This window comes from Pyxicephalus adspersus, chromosome Z (genome assembly GCF_032062135.1).
Source record: "Pyxicephalus adspersus chromosome Z, UCB_Pads_2.0, whole genome shotgun sequence".
NCBI classification, from domain to species: domain Eukaryota; kingdom Metazoa; phylum Chordata; class Amphibia; order Anura; family Pyxicephalidae; genus Pyxicephalus; species Pyxicephalus adspersus.
In genome coordinates, this window is record NC_092871.1 from 72,602,869 (window position 1) to 72,621,420 (window position 18,552).

An 18,552-nucleotide genomic window follows, 5' to 3' on the forward strand; every position below is an offset into this window, starting at 1 on the left:
AAGTGGCCTCAGCTTCAGGTTAAACCTCATGCTTACCCTACATTTTTGAGAACATAGCATTAAAACATATAGCATTACTATATACACACAATGTTTCAAACTACTTACCTTAAAACTTTTATGCATTCTAAGAGTTGCTGAACAAAATATGAATCTCGTAAGGAGTAAGCGCAGGAATTCGTCCCCAAAAAACTGTAGGAAAGCCTGATCTGTAAGAAAGAATGTAGGCTGAAACTTTAATCCTCCCTAGTACACATAACATAATCATTTCTCTATACAAGGTCTATTATGTTTTTGTTTTTTTGGAATTAAACAGAATTTAAAGTGACCCTTTCACATTCTGTAAAAGAAGATGTGATATACTTAACTGTTTGGCAAACCACCACACTGCTAATACCTGGCCAAGGTATTTATAGGTATTTGACACTTCCAGGTTTAGATTTGCATTTATGCGCCCCTCCTGCCACACAATGTAATCTATCTTTTCATCAGTACAAGATGTATAAAATAAATTAAAACAATAATGAGAATACATGTATGTTTCAAAACTAAGTTGGCTATAAATTGCACCTGAAATAGTATGAGAAATTTTTAAACTAATGTATGTGCAGGTGAAGTGTGCAGGGGTTCGACAGTGGACAGTATGTACATAAGAGAAGTACAGGGGATTTGGCAGTGGGCAGCATGTGTAGAAGATTGGTACGAACAAGAAAAATAACTTGCAAAAAGAGAGTACGGGGAGTATGATCAGGCAATATTTGCAGTACCGGAGTGCGTGATTCTGTGCAGTATGTACAGGAAAGGAGTGTAAACAAAAGATTTTAGGTACAACAGTGGAGTGCTAATGATGATAGTGGTCAATATGTACAGGAGAGAAGTAGAGAGGGTATGGAGGGAAATATGGGGGAAATACGTAGAGAGTAAAGGTATGACACTGAGCAAAACTGTTTTTTTGACATACAGTGGTTATTAGTCTATATATGGTTAATGCTTTTATGCTGTGATATGGAGGAGTTTTTGCACATACATGGAATGTTCACCACTGGGTTGCCAAAGCGTGTGCTTTTGAAACAGTTTACTTGAACTGAAATATTTCACCAGTTTTCTCATTTTTTGGTGAAAATTCAATATATTTAGTTCATTTAGCCAATATTAGGAATCTGGTACAGTATTCATTTTATTCACAGCCATCAACCGTACGTTTACTTGTGCAGGTGTATTGACAGGGTAATGGTTGTTGGTGGTAAAATTGTTGCTTGGCATTTGGATCAGGTGGCAGAAATCGGTTACCAATCCAGGATTGGTTTACTTTACTGAACATGAATCCTTCCAAACTGGTGGAAGGCAGAGTAGTCCATTTGAAAGAGACAATTCCAAGAGAAATTCAGTATCCTGTCTGCACTGAAAACTCTCACTGATATGACAACCTTTTGGACAAGAGGCACCTGCATGGCAACAGCCCTAGTAATGCACATGTACTACTTCTGAAAAATTGGATAGAGAGCTTTATGCAATTGGACATTTTACTGATGGTATAGTATACTAAGAAAATGCCGGTATTAGGGGAAAAACCAAAGTGTGCTAGCACATACAGACCACACCCACATTTTACAGTTACTAAACAGCACTAAGTAAGTTATTTATGCAGGGAGGTAGCAGAGATTGCTGCTGAAACAATCTTTACTTTAAGTGTTGAACCTGCAAACTATGAATCGGGGCTCACTGTACAATGTCTATGGGGAGGAAACTAATTAAGTGTAATGTGCAGTTTTGGAGGTGGAAGTGTGAGAATACAAACTAAGCAGGCTCTGGAGGCAAAACTGTAAAAAATAAAGAAATAAAACTGAGAAAACCTGAATGTTAGCTAGAGGAGGGAAACAAAAGACAAAAGGAAAACTCAACTTAATCTAAAACAAACACCACCTAATCTATTCTAAACCCTAAAGTCGAACTGAAAAATAGTATTATTTTCTTAGTCCATTGATATAAAAATGATGTACACTACTCCCCATTATTTTTAAAAATTTATTCTGAATCGACAACATAGAAAAACCTTCCAATATCACTGTTGGGCAGATGTCATTTATTCAAAATAATTGTTTTGCACGTTTTCTATAGCCTATGTAAAACTTACCATTTTTACTTCTACACAATGTTGAAAAGAAGCTCCTATCTGCTTTTACTTATTTTCTATGGCAGGGCAAGTCTCCTCACATGGCTAAATTCAAACTTTACCAGTCTGTTGCTCGGCTGGGACCTAATTTCCCAAATATCAGGAAATACAACCTAGTGTGTCTTATGCGCCATGCCAGAGATTGGTGGCAAAACACTTCTAAGTATACACACACTTCATTGGAGGCCCAGATGGTACGTCCATGGTCTTTGCAGGGGCTGTTACATTCTTTGCAGAGGCTGTGACAAAACTATCCCCTCCACCCTTAAAAAGATCATGTTATTCAGGGATACGCTCATAGCCTGGCGGGATGCCTCTCATATGTCTACCGCAGATATCTAACCACTTCTTACCCACTCTAGTGGTGAAGGGAATTCACTTTTGTCGCTAAATGGGCCGCTTTTCTTAACCTATCTTATCAAAATACCCTTGAGTTATTGGAGAACAGCTGGGCCAAATTGGAAATCTGTGGTTAGTGAGATTTGGTGGGAGGTTCATTTTAGGAGTGTGCATACAGCTTAAAATGCTTTTGATCTGAAAGTCAAACAATCCCAAGTATTCCACTGCCACACCAATTGTCCTATATGTGGACTTCCTTCCAGTCCCCTAGAACATGCACTTTGGTCCTGCCCGTGTATTCTGACATGAGTCTTTGATTTTATGTCCAAGGTAACAAAGTTGGCACGTGCAGTGGCTCTCTTTCATTCTACAGTAGTGTCTTCCACTGTCAAGGAACTGACAGACCATTATATAAACTTGAAAACCTTTGTCTCTTAACATATAAAAAATGTATTATACATATATGTCTGAATCCTTCACCAGTTTTTGTAAAAGGTGATAACACTGATCAACAAACATTTTCTTGCCAAACAGATTAAAGTCATTTTAGGTTATGTTTGATGAACAGATTCCAAATATAGTATTGGTTTTGCTAGATTGGCTCTAGTTTTTGAAATAATGACCTCAATAATAACCTCATAGAAAACTAATGAAACATGAAAATGAAAGCAAAATTAAACTAGATATGCCTAGGTATACAAAATTAAATTTCTGAAAAATTTATTTTCAATATATTCTATATTCAGTATATTTACAGAACTAATCACAGAGAAGTCAATGAAAACTCAATTTGTATGATTTCCTTGTATGCTGATGATCAGGACAATCACGTTGAAGGCTCCAGCAGTAGTCTGCCATCATGTATCTATCCCATCTGCCCTGATACCTTTCTATTTTGATGTCACCTTTATATTTTGATGGAACCTCTTCCCTTGTTTCTCACTGAAATCTCCAAGGTTTTCTGGAAATTTTTGCAAATGGCATGGAGATAGTGTACCTTTATACTCATAGTAGCAGCCACATTTTTTAAGTTCAAGAACAAGTTTTGTACCAGTTCTTCATATTTTTGTGTCTTATAGTTACCCAAAAAGTTCTTGACAACCATGACTGGGGTCCATCAAGGATTTCTGCTTTTAATTTTTCAGTACTCAATCCACTCAGTACTCAATCCAGGGATGAATCTACAAATGTATTTGAAGCAATAACTGTCCTTGTCCAGAGCTCTAACAAATTGCTTCATTAACCCCCCTAGTGGTCTAATTCTGTCCAAATTTCCATGCAAAAAGCGGTACAATTTTTTGCATGGAAATTTATTTTTCATTCTAGGCTATAATTCTTAGGCATAACTCACCGATATTTAATAAATTTATTCATTTAATTTATTAAACTTTAGGAAACACAAAAATCTGATAAAAAAATATTTAAACATGTAATGTAACTGTACAGTAGCATAAATATTATAATTATATATATTACTCAGATGTACCCATGCATCCCTTTCTTCAGACTGTCCTAGATATAAGGGCTACATAACCTTTAACTATTTTCTCTCTCACAGTGTATAAAGGCTCAATTTCCACACAAAAAAAAAAAAAATAGAAAATAAATTCAAAACGTTAAAACTTGCAATGCAGACATCCTGATTCTACAGGAGATAAGATATTTGACACAGTATGGTAATTCTAATATATATTTTCTATGAAGATATATTGATTCATTAATATATTTATAGCAAATGGCGTCTATTTATATTTTGATATTCCAGTTTGTTACATTATCCTTCTTGATATTTTGGTATGTCAATATAACTCATCTATGGCAGGATGAAATTACTTTGTATGGTACAATATATTGTATTTGTTTCACATATATTCAGTAGATGGTGTATATATATATATATATATATATATATATATATATATATATATTTATTTATTTATTATTTATATTTGAAAACATTCCTTTATCCTGTAGTTGTACCCTGCCAGCCTATACTTACCCCTGAGGAAGCCAAGCAGTATAAGGCATATGCAAGAAGGAACAGCTCGAAACTGCTGACAGAGGTATCCCAGGAAGTTCTGCTCTACCATTTAGTGGGGTAAGCTCAGACAAATCTACCAGACTTCATTGTACTACAATGTACCTGAACATACAGCATGAGTAATTAGGATTCTAGAACATGTCACTGTATTACACTGCAATACATTTGGGGCAGGCATGCACCACAGAGACAATGGATTAGCATTTAAAAGTCATACTCTGAAGCTCCATTGTTGATGACATTATGATAATCTGCCACATCATCTCAATACTCATTAATCAGGGCTTTTCCTCTATATATTCTTCAAAGTTATAAGACTGACCTTCTATTAAAAAATCTTAGTAAGCCATCTTTTTGCCTTGGCTTTATGGCTCCTGTTTACTAATATTTAGTGAAATACGGTGCATTTTAGGCTTCTTTTTTACACTAAACGTCTTTGCCCTTTAGGATCAGGGATAATCTTGTGTTTGCATTCCTAGGCTTTTGGCAAACCGTACATCTCTGACATTTTTTTGCACACTTCCCCCACCAGATAAATTTAACTACCCTTTAACCATATTTAAGCAACTTTAGGCTAGGGTCCTGTATGCCTGGTAGTGTCATAACTATATGCAGATTTGCTTTCTCCAGACCCTGACTCAGTTCTACCTTGTATACATAAATGTGAAAGAGATATGGATGTTGTGGTAACACCAGATCACTATTTATCAAGAACTGGAATTCAAACTTCTCAGTCAGTGGTATAGGGTTCCATTATTTTTTTGTGGAGGTGCTGGGGTTGCAGTAATGGTTTGGGCACACTGCTTCAAGTATTTTGGGAATCCCCCTAATTTCATCCTTTGGGACACAAGTTCACTGTGTTATGCAAAAAAATCACAGGCTATGAGATCTTCTAGATTGTATTTTGAAACCATAGGATCCTATCTGAACTTGCTCACGTGGTTGATAAGGCCACAGTTTGTATTTTAGCACTCAGACTGGAGCTCTTACAATGGCCCAGTGGTTTCCCAAAATAATTAGGTATTGAGTTATTGTAATAAAACACGTGACTGCCACCCTGAGAGGATCAATGGAGAAAGTTAGGAACAGGGGTTCTTTTGGCTGACTTTTTAGTTTTCTGCAGAATATTTTGTCTTTTTAGGTCTTCAGGTCAGGCTTGACCAAATGACCTGATATCTCAGCAAGAACAAGGAGAATACCATTATACTTTAGTAATTTAGTATATAGTATTTTTTCTCCCCTACCTCACTTACTCTTTTTCCCATCTTTGACTTAATAAATCAAATCTCAGAGATCTCAGTGAAGTGGTTCTACTCGGTTACATGTATTCGACATCTTATAATGTTTTTAACACTTTTTAAAAAGCAGTATTTTTTCTTTGATTAAGTGTTCCCAGGTGTGAAAAAAAGTTCTAATTCACATTTGAGCTTGAAAAAAGATAAGAGATATATCCCACAGGAAACTTTTTTAAGGACTACTCCTAATAGTTGCCAAGCTGATTGAATAAACTAAATACCAAATCAAGAATGGTGGCTTTTTATGGCAAACTTGTATGATAAAAGCTGTTATAATCCTTAATTAGTAATCATTAAGCAAATAGAAAAAAACTATGGTACAAAAAACATAATGTTTGTCATCCCATAATAAATGTGACAAGATCATATTCAAATAAGTGAGTGATGGGCTCCTTACAATTCTTTGGAGACCAGGACATAAACAGACTTTATGACTTGTATTATTATTGAATACATAATTGTGGTCCTATGCCCGATGGGTTTCGCCCCAGTGGCCTTCTTCAAGGGTTTCGAAGACACATGTATTGAAGATGTTCAGGACAGAGATTAAGCACTTAGTCGTGGTATTTCAAGGTAAGTATTCCAAGGATATGGATACCAATTGATTTGGATGATATGCGTGCCAGTGAATACATACACAAATATAATGATTTAGAGGATGTCTGATCAATAAATACTCAATGTTAAATGTTAATTAAAGTAGTATCTTACAGGGTAATGTTGATGTAATACAGTTAGGTCCATAAATATTTGGACAGAGAAAACTTTTTCTAATTTTGGTTCTTTACTACCAGATGTATTATCACAATTAATTTTAAATGAAACAACTCAGGTGCAGTTGAACTGCAGATATTCAGCTTTAATTTAATGGGTTTAAACAAAAGATTGAATAAATGTAAGAAACTAAACCCCTTTTTAATACAATTACTTAATTTCAGGGGCTCAAATGTAATTGGACAAATTAAAAAGCTGAAAATAAAATGTTCATTTGTATTACTTAGTTGAAAACCCTTTGCTGGCAATGACAGCCTGTAGTGTTGAACTCATGGATATCACCAGATGCTGGGTTTTCTACTTTTTAATACTCTGCCAGGCCTTTACTGCAGTGGCTTTCAGTTGTTGTTTGTTTGTATGCCTTTCTGTCCAAAGTTTAGTATTCAACAAGTAAAATGCATGCTCAACTGGGTTCAGATCAAGTGACTGACTTGGCCATTCAAGAATATTCATCTTCTTTGCTTTAATAAACTCCTGGGTTGCTTTGGCTGTAAGTTTTGGGTCATTGTCCATCTGTAATATGAAACGCCTCCCAATCAATGTTACTGCATTTAGCTGGATTTGAGCAGACAGTATGTCTCTGAACACCTCAGAGTTCATTTGGCTGCTTCTATCCTGTGTCACATCATGGATAAACTCTAGTGTCCCAGTGCCACTGGCAGCCATGCATGCCCAAGCCATCACACTGCCTCCGCCATGTTTTACAGATGATGTGGTATGCTTTGGATCATGAGCTGTTCCACGCCTTCTCCGTATTTTTGTCTTGCCATCATTCTGGTAAAGGTTGATTCTGGTTTCATCTGTCCAAAGAATGCTTTTCTAGAATTGTGCTGGCTTTTTTAGAAGTTTTTTAGCAAAGTCCAATCTAGCCTTTCTATTCTTGAGGCTTATGAGTGGCGTGCACCTTGCAGTGCACCCTCTGTATTTACCTTAATGCAGTCTTCTCTTTTTGATAGACTTGGATATCAATACGCCTACTTCCTGGAGAGTGTTCTTCACTTGGTTGGCAGTTGTGAAGGAGTTTCTATTTACCATGGAAATGATTCTGTGATCATCCACATTTAATGTACAGGGCTGCGTAATATGTTGGCGCTATAAAAATCATGTTCAATAATAATACTAATAATAATCCCCCACTGTTGCCTTCCGTGGACGTCCAGGTCTTTTGGCGTTGCCGAGTGCTTTGTTTCTTTCTCAAGATGTACCAAACTGTAGATTTTGCCATTCCTAAATTTGTAACAATTTCTTGGATGGGTTTTTTCTGTTTTTGCAGCTTAAGGATGGCTTGTTTCACCTGCATGGAGAGCTCCTTTGACTGCATGTTGTCTGTTCACAGCAAATTCCACATACAAGCACCCCCCCCGCCAATCAACTTCAGGCCTTTTATCTGCATAATTGATAATGACATAACAAAGGAATTTCCCCCACCAGCCCATTAAATAGCCTTTGAGTCCATTGTCCAATTACTTTTGAGCCTCTGAAATAAAGTGATTGTGTTAAAAAAAGACAAAACATTTTTATGCAATCTTTTTGTTTAACCCACTGAATTAAAGATGAAAGTCTGCAGTTCAACTGCATCTGGGTTGTTTCATTTAAAATAAATTGTGGTAATGTACAGAACCAAAATTGGAAAAAAGTTGTCTCTGTCCAAATATTTATGAACTTAACTGTATATGATATTCGATTGCTACTAGGCTTCGGTTTCATCTGTTATACTAAGTTTACTTAAAACCATTGCAGTTCCCTTAAGGGAACCAATTCCTGTTGGGAATTTGAAATGTATCAAATCTGTTGACGTATTGGTATAACTTTAAGGAGTTGCTGATTATCCAAGGTTTAGGCAAGGATGATTTTTGTTGAACAATGGTCGCTATAGTATTGTAGAGTGAGCGAGCCGGCGGCAGCTGCCCAAGCAGCCTGCTGGACCCCTAATCTAGAATATGCAGGTTTTCTAGTATGTATATTTTTTCCCTAGGGAATGAACTCTTTGGTTTCTATTTTCAAAGTGACTATTTATGTAAATATGTAAACTAAAGGGTTCCTGACAACTTGGGATTTTTATTTGCAATAATTCCTTCAGAAAAAAGCTTAAAGCCTTGGGACTGTGTTAAGCAGCCATGACATCCATGGGTAACCAGAATCACCTAGTAAAAATAATGTAAGCATTATACTTACTTTTTTTACTTGACTGAGAACAAGTGTATTTTCAACTAAGTGTATGTAGCAATTAACCAACATATTACGCAGTGCTTCACAAGTCCTTATCCATGTCACTAACCGTATTTCAAAGCAGCTATCATTCTAATGTCCCAATTGTTGTAGTTGAAGGCCAATTGTGGGGGAAAACCAATTAACCTGTATGTTTTTGGAATGTGGGAGGAAGCAAACCCAAAACATGAGGAAAACACAAATTCCATGCAGACAGCATACTTGCCAAAATTCAAACCTGAGACCAACACTGCAACCGCTGATCCACCACAATGGCACCCATATTGTTAGTAATTTCTGTTATTTTGTAAAACTGCCCATTAAGAGCCCAATCTGACCTTCTTGGCATATACATATATTTGTGTGCCACTTAAAGCTTCCAAAACAACCATCAAAATCTGCAAAAATGTTGACTGAAAATACCAACTGTTTTACCAGCAACCTGCTGAAAGCTGCTCTCCTTAAAAAAAAAAAAGCAACATGCCATCAATTATACACCTTTCACAACACAACAACGACATGTCAGGCTCTCAAGGTCATTTATCAGCTCTGCAGAAAGTGTCAGAGCCTGGTTAGATCAAACATATCAGCACCTCCATAACCATATATTCATCCAAACCAAACTTTAAAAACACAAGGAGAAATATTTACAACCCTTTTCCTGGCTCAGATTTACTATTCCTCATTCCCCAATTTTATTGCATTTGTTTTGTACAAGTATTAATGCATCAAATGACTGAAATGATTGAAAATCTGTTCCTACAAGAATTTCCCACCAATTACAAGGAGGGAGATATTGACTGACAGGCCCTCCCTATTTTGAATATAGGTAAAATTATATACCTTGGTTTATATTTGGTTTTTATTCCAGTATATTCACTCAAAACCAATAGTTGCTTAAAAAAAGGATTACCACATAAACATTAGAATACCTAAAATTTTGTAGTGACACAAAACAGTGGGTGAACCTTGCATTCTTCTCTGTGTTCTGGATCATTCCCTGGGAAATGAGTTGCCAATTGCTGCACCACTTTACCCAGGAGCAGTGGGCCCCATGTTGCAGCCTGGGCCAGCGCATCCACCTGAACCTCAGTACTAGCCAACTAGGCTGCTAACAGCCTTTGGTCTCTTGCTGGTTGGCTATGGCCTGCTGGTGTGCTTTTTGCAGGGCTGTAGTATTTTGTATCAATGCTTTTAGTACTTCCTTAGCATTGTTTATGGTCCCTAGTGGTGCTATCCACTCTAACATAGCACCACTAGGCAAACAGCTCAGTAATTGGACTTACTGTTCAGCTGGGATCTGCAGATGGCATTCTTGTGCCTGCATCCAACACACTTAATGTGAGGGGTTAGCTTCAATTAGCAGGCTGACAGTAGGGCAACGTCTCCCAGCATGTTCACCTTAGGGTTTCTGCCTGTGCCTATTGAATAAAATAGTAACAGAAAAAGTTCCTTACAGGAGGAACAGGAGTTCTAGTTTTTTTTATAGTGGTATTCTACCATCAATGATATATCCATGTGCCAAATCCCAGCTAGTATGGCTATATAGAACCAAAATACAAACATTGGAAGAAAAGGGACTTTTAAAGCACCAATTATAAAACCAAGGAAAAACTTTTTTTATTTTTTATTATTCATTACTATAAAATATTTTTTTATAAAACATGTTCCTCCTGTTGCCAACAGAGGGATTCTAAAATTTCAAGACAGACATTATTAAACATCAGTCTCACATATATCATATTTGATGCATTTGCGGACTTAAGCAATAACATTTTTCATTTTTTTATGGTTGCTACATTAAGTATCAGATCTAAATTGTACTTGAATTTTGCATAAATTGGCCCAAGTAGTTTATTTAAATATATTGTTGAATTCGAATACCACTGGGACATCAGGGGCACAAAGCCCAACAATCCCCTCCTATGTGGGCGTACGTGGGGTGTAAGACCAATGGCAGACACTTTTTTATATATGTTCTGCCTAGATATTTATGTGCTCCTGGTGGCCCCGGCATCCTTTTTCATAAATGTGGTCTTCCGGTTCCGGTGGAGGGACCCAAGGAGAGGTTTTCACATGGGAAAACCCCGATGCCAACTCCCTCACTAGGGTGGGTATTACGAAGATCGGGAAAGTCTTGGAGGTGTTTGTGCCCTCCTCCCACCAGCCTTATGTCACCGTCTTTGGGCAAATATGGATGGGACCCATGGATGTTTCCCCACATCAAAGCCTCTGCTGTTAGCAGTGGGTTAGGCTGAGTAGAGAGGGTTGTGGACATGGTCGCAATCCTGACGTCAGCCCCTTCCGAGGGGATAGAGTCAGACTCCACTAGGCATGACGCCGAGCCCTTTACTGCGACCACATATAGAGGCAGAGTGGCGGTGAGGTAGGACGCAAACCTTGCAACCGGGTGATGTGGGGCGAATTGATTTTTGAAATATGCAGTACTCTAATAGAGAATCCCGTTGAATACAATTGGATTACTTTGAAAGGACCCTAAACGATTATATTGGAACATAGATACATTTATTAAATGTTTCACTGCCGCCCGTGCGCACTCACATATGTGATTCGTACAAGACTTGTTGGAGGAGGTTTGAAAAAGAATCAAGATTATTGTTATATGTTGTCATAAGTAAAAGTGGAATCTAATAAAACATTTATTATTGATGTAAAGTTGATTTATTATTATTATAATATATTGTGTTCATAGATCTCCCTGATAATTCCTGAAGAAGCGGACCAAGGTCTGAGAAATGCGTTGAATCTAATATATGTGAGATTATTGTTATGGTTTTAAAATGTCTGTACATCTTGAAATTTTAGAATCCCAGTTAGCAACAGGAGAACATGTTTTAAACAAAAATATTTTATGTCAATGAATAATAAAAGTTAAGTTTTTTCTATGTTTTTTAATTGGTGCCTTAAATAAACATGGCACTGCCTGCAGCTCAAAAAGCCAACTAAAACGATTTTACTTGCCAATGCCAAAGCTGACATCAGCCAAGGCAAACATCTCCAGCAGATAGAGTTTAGTGTATTTGAGACACCTAGAGATGGTGTTACAGGTTGGGTGCTCTTGTGTCTATCTAAGATAACAGTAAATCAATGTTTCTAAAGGTCTAAAATTTCCTGTTGGTAGACTGGAGCCAAACAAAGGCATCAAAGAACAATGTCCTTATTTAGGTGAAAAGCAGAGACCACATAGGCCGACAGCTCATACATGTGGCTAGTCAAAGTGAAGGCCAGAAAAAATACAGCCTTGTGGGTCAGAGTATAGAGAGAAATATTGGCAATAGGTTAAAAATGGGGGCTTTTGAACCAGAAAGAACCAAATTCAAATCCAACAGAGGAGAGGGGAATTAAACTGGGGTGACCACATGGGAACCACTCTGAAGAAAGGTCTTTATCAAAGAGTGTAAAGCCAATGATTTATGGAACAAAATAAAAAGGGCAGAGACCTGAAGAGTCATAAGAGTTAGGTATTAATCAAGACTAAAAGTTTCTGTGTAGGATGGATCATCTCTTTTGAATTCAATGTAAAAGCGGTTAGATTCACACTAGGCAAAGTATGTCTTCCAAGTCTTAAGAGCAACCCTGAAGAAAGTGGATTTTCTGAGCCTGCAACATCAAGAACCACAAACTTAGAAATGCCCATTGTCCCTTAGAATCTGGACTGTAATAGTCATGCCATTAAACCAATTAGGGTGGTGACCTAGTACTTTTCAAAAGCAGATCCAGATGGTATATCAGAGCTCACAGCACATATGCATGAAGTCCTAACCTTGTTGATGAACACATCTGCCTGGGTCAAACTAGACCAATGCAGATTACCAGAATGTCTTTTAGCTCAATACTGAGGAGCAGATGAAGACACTTCAGGGGAGGAAAGTCAGGGTGAACTGATAATTTGTAGCCACTACTGCAACCACGACTTTCACCAGTTGATTCCTAATTGAATTGTATAGAAAAGCCAAGATTCTGATCAGCAGAAATGATTCCTCTGACAGCTAAGTTTCCACCACCAGCAAGGTGCCCAGGACTTAAATCCCCAGCTTAACAAGCTAGTGTTCACCATCATAATTTCCTGGAAGTGAACTGTGGAGACACAATTTTCCAGACTCCAAGGTCTAAACCCAGTTTCACAAAGACTGGTACCCTTAAACAAGACAGCTGATATTTAGCCATTTTCTCCATATCCTTCTTTTACTGGGGAAAAAATAGGTGCTTTTACTCTAGTAGCATCTGTGATGACAGTGGCCGAGTTGATCCAAATGGGCCAGGCCCCTTGAAGGCCATGAATGATGTATTAAAAAAAAATGAAATGAAATAAATGTAACAACAAACCCTTAAGGAGTATTAGTAGCCTGTAATGCATGGATGCTTTCTGTCTGCTGCCCCAGCACAGTTCAAGTTGTCTTCCATCCTTGAACAGGTGAAAAACATGAAGCCTCAAAGGTGGTACAGATATTACCACTATGAGGAAGCATTCTACAAGCAGCCCCAGCACTGAGTGGAGAGGACCTGGTACAGCATCCTTTTCCCACTCCACCCCCAGCCCCAGTCTCTGCAATATATTACACAATGTACAGGTTCAAGGTCAGAAGAGCGTTGATGACATGGTAGAAAAGGGGGTATACCCTAAACTGACCTACTTATTGGCAATGTCCAGCCCTCCTATAGGCATAACCAGAAACTTTAGGACCTCCAATATCCCTTTATTGATCACAGAAGAAACATTTCTGTAAAAATCATCAAAAATCAAAAATCATCAATCAAAAAAAAAAAAAAAATCAAGACAACACATATATAAAAAATCAAATTTCTCACCTATAGATCGAGAATGTGTGAGAAGCTGAGCAATATCCCTGTTGATTTTTCGAAGATGCTCCTGACACTTGTCCCACAGGCCTTTGCGCATACTGGAAAGGCCAGAAATGAACAGGAAAGCCATAAGTGGGTTATTTAAAAAGAGGGTAAAAAGACTTCCACGTTGAGAGTGATCTGTAAGAGAAAAGAAGAAAGTTTAAAAAAATATGATTTCATATACTGAGCTACAATAGAGAAAATATGGAAAACAAAAAGGTATGAGGTGGGAGTGTTACAGCATTCACACAAAAGGTACAAGTAACACTTACAAACATATTTTTTCTGATAAAAAGATATTTTTGTTATTCCACATCTTTAACAATATTTCACTGGCAAATCAACATTCTCAAATGTCAAATTTAATTTACTAATATACTGGTTGCATGAAAGTTATTTGAAGGTGAGCAAATATTCTTAAAAAACTTTAGTGAGCTTCTTTTTTTTTTTTTTTTTTTTTTTTGAAGAGAAGTTAATATTCTTTGAAGTCAAATGCTCTTGGGGTACTTATTCTACCCCGAGTGTGACTTGGGGTAGAAAAAAGTTGCTAAAAGTGGTAACCCCGAGTCACACTTGGGGTTTGTAAACCCAGGGGAAGTTTAATAAATGTCGCGCATACCTGATCCGCTGGCGTCCCGCGTCGTCCAGCGCCGCAATCTCCGTCTTCTTTCTTTTTCCTGCTTCTGCATCCGATGAGTCACCGGGGAGTTCCCGTTGATGTCGGTGCGTGTGTACGTTGGCGGCGGGGTGGGAAATTCAAAATCTATTTGTATTGCATTCAATACAAAATAACTGTATTGAATGCAATACATTGGATTTTTATGTGTAAAAGCAGTTCATTGTTTTCAAGAACATTTATTTTACAGTATATATAATAGTATGAGTATAATATGTATTTTTTTTTTAGTTTAAAAAAATATATATTTTTTTTTAAATATATAGATTTTTTTTATGTATTCAATTTATTGTTTTTACATGATTGTTGTGTTTCAAACTTTAATATACTCATACTATTATATTATAGTGTAAAATAAATTTTCATGAAAAACAACGCTTTTAGACATATAAAACCAGAAAGAAATGAACCGCTAGGGAGGTTAAAAGAAAAAATGCTCTTCCCACAGGCTTTTAGTTGGTGATGATGGGGGCATATTATTAAAATAATGGGGATACAGTACACGGGACAAAATATCATATTGGCACAATATTGAAAAACTGGCACAAATTTTTGTCAGTGCAGTATTGGTGCATATTATTATAGTTAGGAATGTAGTTCAAAAGTATTATGAAACATATGGAGCAGATAATTAGTATTTTAATGCTTTTTCATACCTGAGGTTTTTGCATTTTTTTTTTTGAGTGGTTTTACTGCTCCACAAATGCTTGCAAAAGACAAGTATAGACATTGCTCCATTCATTAACCTTAATTTGACAGGCAGCAGCACGTCCTTGCAGAATCCAAGATGCTCAATGCAGAGTCCAGGGGCAATTTGCCACTGCTGCAGCTTCCATAGACATGAATGGGATGTGTCTAAAAGAAAAAAAAGGCCTGTACAGACACATGCCAAATTGCCCCTTTACCTATTTCCTAAAAGAGTTAAAAAAGAGTCTACAAATACCCAGACCACATCGTGTTTTTTTTTAAATTTTATTATTCTTGTTTAACTAAGTCATTTCTTCATTTATGATAGCAAGTGGTTTACCAAGTTATTGGGATGGCGATGGGGTTAGAACTGTGCTACAATAATAGTATCAAGAGGGTACATAACCCTAGAGCAGCTTCACTAGAGTCTAATCATGGAGATGCCAAGAGAGTGTGGGCACATATATGCACACATCTGGCCCAGTTGAACACCTTTTGGAGCTCTGTCAAGTAAATCACCCAAAAGTTTACCAACAGACACAAGCCAGATAATTCTTTTTACTACATTACAGTTCGTATTATTGCAGCTCTGTGAATAGACAACTGGGTATGATGACCAGATTATGTATTTCAATAATATGGAGGTTTTACCGTATGCAAATGTTTTAATTCTGAATACAGACACCATCTGAACCTGACCTAAAAATCATGTGAATATAGTGATGGTGTTGAAGAACCTCTATATAGAAGATTCTTTCTATAATAAGAGTATGACTGCTCCTTATATAGTAAGGTATCTTTGTGTATGCACAGATAAAAAGTGTTTAGTATATCCCCCAGTTACCAGTCCTGAGACATACTTTAAGGGGCTTAGATCTGATCTTTTTTGGGTTTGCCTTGTTTTCTTTTGCAATCTATCTTTTATTTTGAAGTTTTGCATATTTTTTTTCCTTTTTACATCTTTTTTTATATCCTTTATAGTTTTCAAAAGATGAAGATTCTTTATGTCTGTATTTTTGGAATGCCCTTTTCCTATTCGTTATGGATTTTTTAACATTAGTTGTGAGCCACATAGATTTTAATTTTAGCCTCTTAAACGTATTATGTATTGGAATATATTTTGCAGTGTGTTTGTGTAGAACAGACTTGAAACATTATAAACGGTGTTCTTTAAGGACAATAATACCTCCCAGTCTGAATCATGGAAAGCTTATTATTTGCTCTCTTAAAATTAAATGTTTTTATCTTTCTTGTTTTTGCTTTCTGTTTACACTTTACAATAAATGAAATCATATAAAGATCACTTCTAACCAGATTTTCTTCTATATGCACATTTTTTTTGCATTGTTAGGTCCAGCAGAGTATCATTTTGAGTTGGGACTTCTATAAACTGTACTATACAATTATCCTGAAGTCAATTCATACAGTTGCACCCTTTTGCTCTACAAACAGTGTATTACACATTTTATTATGATGAGTATTTACTAATAAAATGAATACATTTGTGATCTAGAGGTCCTAATGTGCTTCACAATGCCTGCATCCTCAGGGGACATATGAGAATCTTGTATCCAAACGACTAAAGAATAATAGGGAAGCACAGTGGCTCAGAGGTTAGGTTTGGCTTCCCCCAAATTGACCTTGGACAGTGGTAATGATATATGACTATGGTAGGGTCTGAGCCCCTTTGAGGGACAGACAGCTAGTGACAAGATTTGGAGCTTTCTGAAGCACTGTGTACTATTACCTGAGTCTGGCCTCTGCAGTCTGGCATTCGAGCTGCCGATTTCACCAAATAGGCCTTACTAAAGTTGCCAATGACCAGAGCTAAGTCGCAAGGCAACTTTTCCCTCCTTGATCTTTCCTCTGCTTTTGACACCGTTGATCACCCTTTTTTAATCCAAATCATGCGTTCCATTGGTATCAGTGACACTGCTCTCTCTTGGTTTGCTTCCTATCTGTCTGACCGCTCCTTTCAAATTTCTTTTAATGGTAATTCCTACTCTCCTCCCTGTTGGTGTTCCCCAAGGGTCAGTTTATAGACCGGTTCTCTTTTCTTTGTACACCTCCTCTCTCGGTAGTCTCATATCCACCTTTGGTTTACAGTACTATCTGTATGCTGATGACACTCAAATCTATCTGTCCACCCCTGACCTGTGTCCCTCAGTCCTGGATAAGGTCTCATGCTGCCTGTCAGCCATCTCGTCATGGATGGCTGACAGATTTCTGAAACTCAACCTAAATAAAACAGAACTCATGTCCCCCATTCCCTAACATTCTAAACCTCCCCCTTTATTATTTCTAACTGTTAACAACACTTGTATTTGTCCCTCCTCTCTGGCACATTGTCTTGGTGTCACCTTCGATTCTGCAATCTCATTTACCCCTCATATTTAGAACATTTCAAGGTCCTGTCACTTTCACCTGCGCAACATCTCTAAAATCTGACCCTTCCAGGACCCAGAGACAACCAAACACCTTGTATACGCTCCTATCATCTCTCGTCTGGACTACTGTAACATCCTCCTCTTTGGTATTCCACTTACAAGACTCTCTCCTCTACAATCCATTATAAATGCTGCAGCCAGACTCATCCATCCTTCCCACCACACCTCTTCTGCTGCATCTCCTTGTAGTTCTCTTCATTGTTTTGCCTTCAATCCCTCCACAGTTCTTGTCCCACTTACCTTTCTGACCTGGTAAAAAAAAAAAAATACCCCCCTAGTCGCTCCCTTTGCTCCTCCAATGACCTATTACTGACTTCCTCACTCATAACCTCATCACACGCATGGTTCCAGGACTTTTTTAGAGCCTCGCCCTTTACGGCTTGCTCCTACTTTCTGCTCATTTAAAGAGCACTCAAAACCTTTTTTTCAAACTTGCCTACCCATCTTCTTCTGTCCTTTGAAAGCCTCACTACTTTCCACCACTCATATCTCCTCTCCTATTGTGTGTTACTTCCCCCACCTCCAAGATTGGAAACTTTTTTGGGGCAGGGTCATCTCTTCCTCCAATGTCACTGTCTGTATCTGTCATTTGCAACCCCTGTTTAATGTACAGCGCTGCATATTATGCTGGCGCTATATAAATACCATTTATTAATAGTAATAATAATAATTATTATTATAATAATGTCAATATATTAGTTGATAATAATAATAGGTAATAAGAGTTGTATTGGTAAATCAAATATGTTGGGAGTAAAAATACATGATTATGATATTGGTAAAGATATTGTGTAACAAATTACTTAAAAAAAAAAAAAAAGAAATAAAAACAAGGGGGGAAGAGGTATCAATCTATATTTGATTTACCACCTGCCAAGAATATTCAAGAAACCAAACACAATATTCAAACACTCATATACTGGGATAAAACAAGGCTGGCAGTTTCAGTGGTATCAGTCATAAATTCATTAAACAAATTTTATTGATAGAAAAACGATAAAACACATTGTTTTCACATAATGGTTTTACCAACCTAATCAATAAAA

The 18,552-nt window shown here is 37.2% G+C and overlaps 1 protein-coding gene across 2 annotated transcripts in view; it reads right to left on the bottom strand.

The window, feature by feature from the left end:
* The window catches only part of SCAI (suppressor of cancer cell invasion), a 344,415-nt gene that overhangs the window by 17,626 nt on the left and 308,237 nt on the right, over window positions 1–18,552 (bottom strand). Inside the window, exons 15-16 of one of the 2 annotated variants that reach the window (XM_072429918.1) lie at window positions 13,661–13,834; window positions 109–209 (exon numbers count right to left, since the gene is read on the bottom strand). In XM_072429918.1, the coding sequence (XP_072286019.1) occupies window positions 109–209; window positions 13,661–13,834 (275 nt within the window). Of the gene's footprint in view, window positions 1–108; window positions 210–13,485; window positions 13,573–13,660; window positions 13,835–18,552 lie in introns of those variants that run through there. The other variant, XM_072429919.1, reaches the window with a different exon arrangement.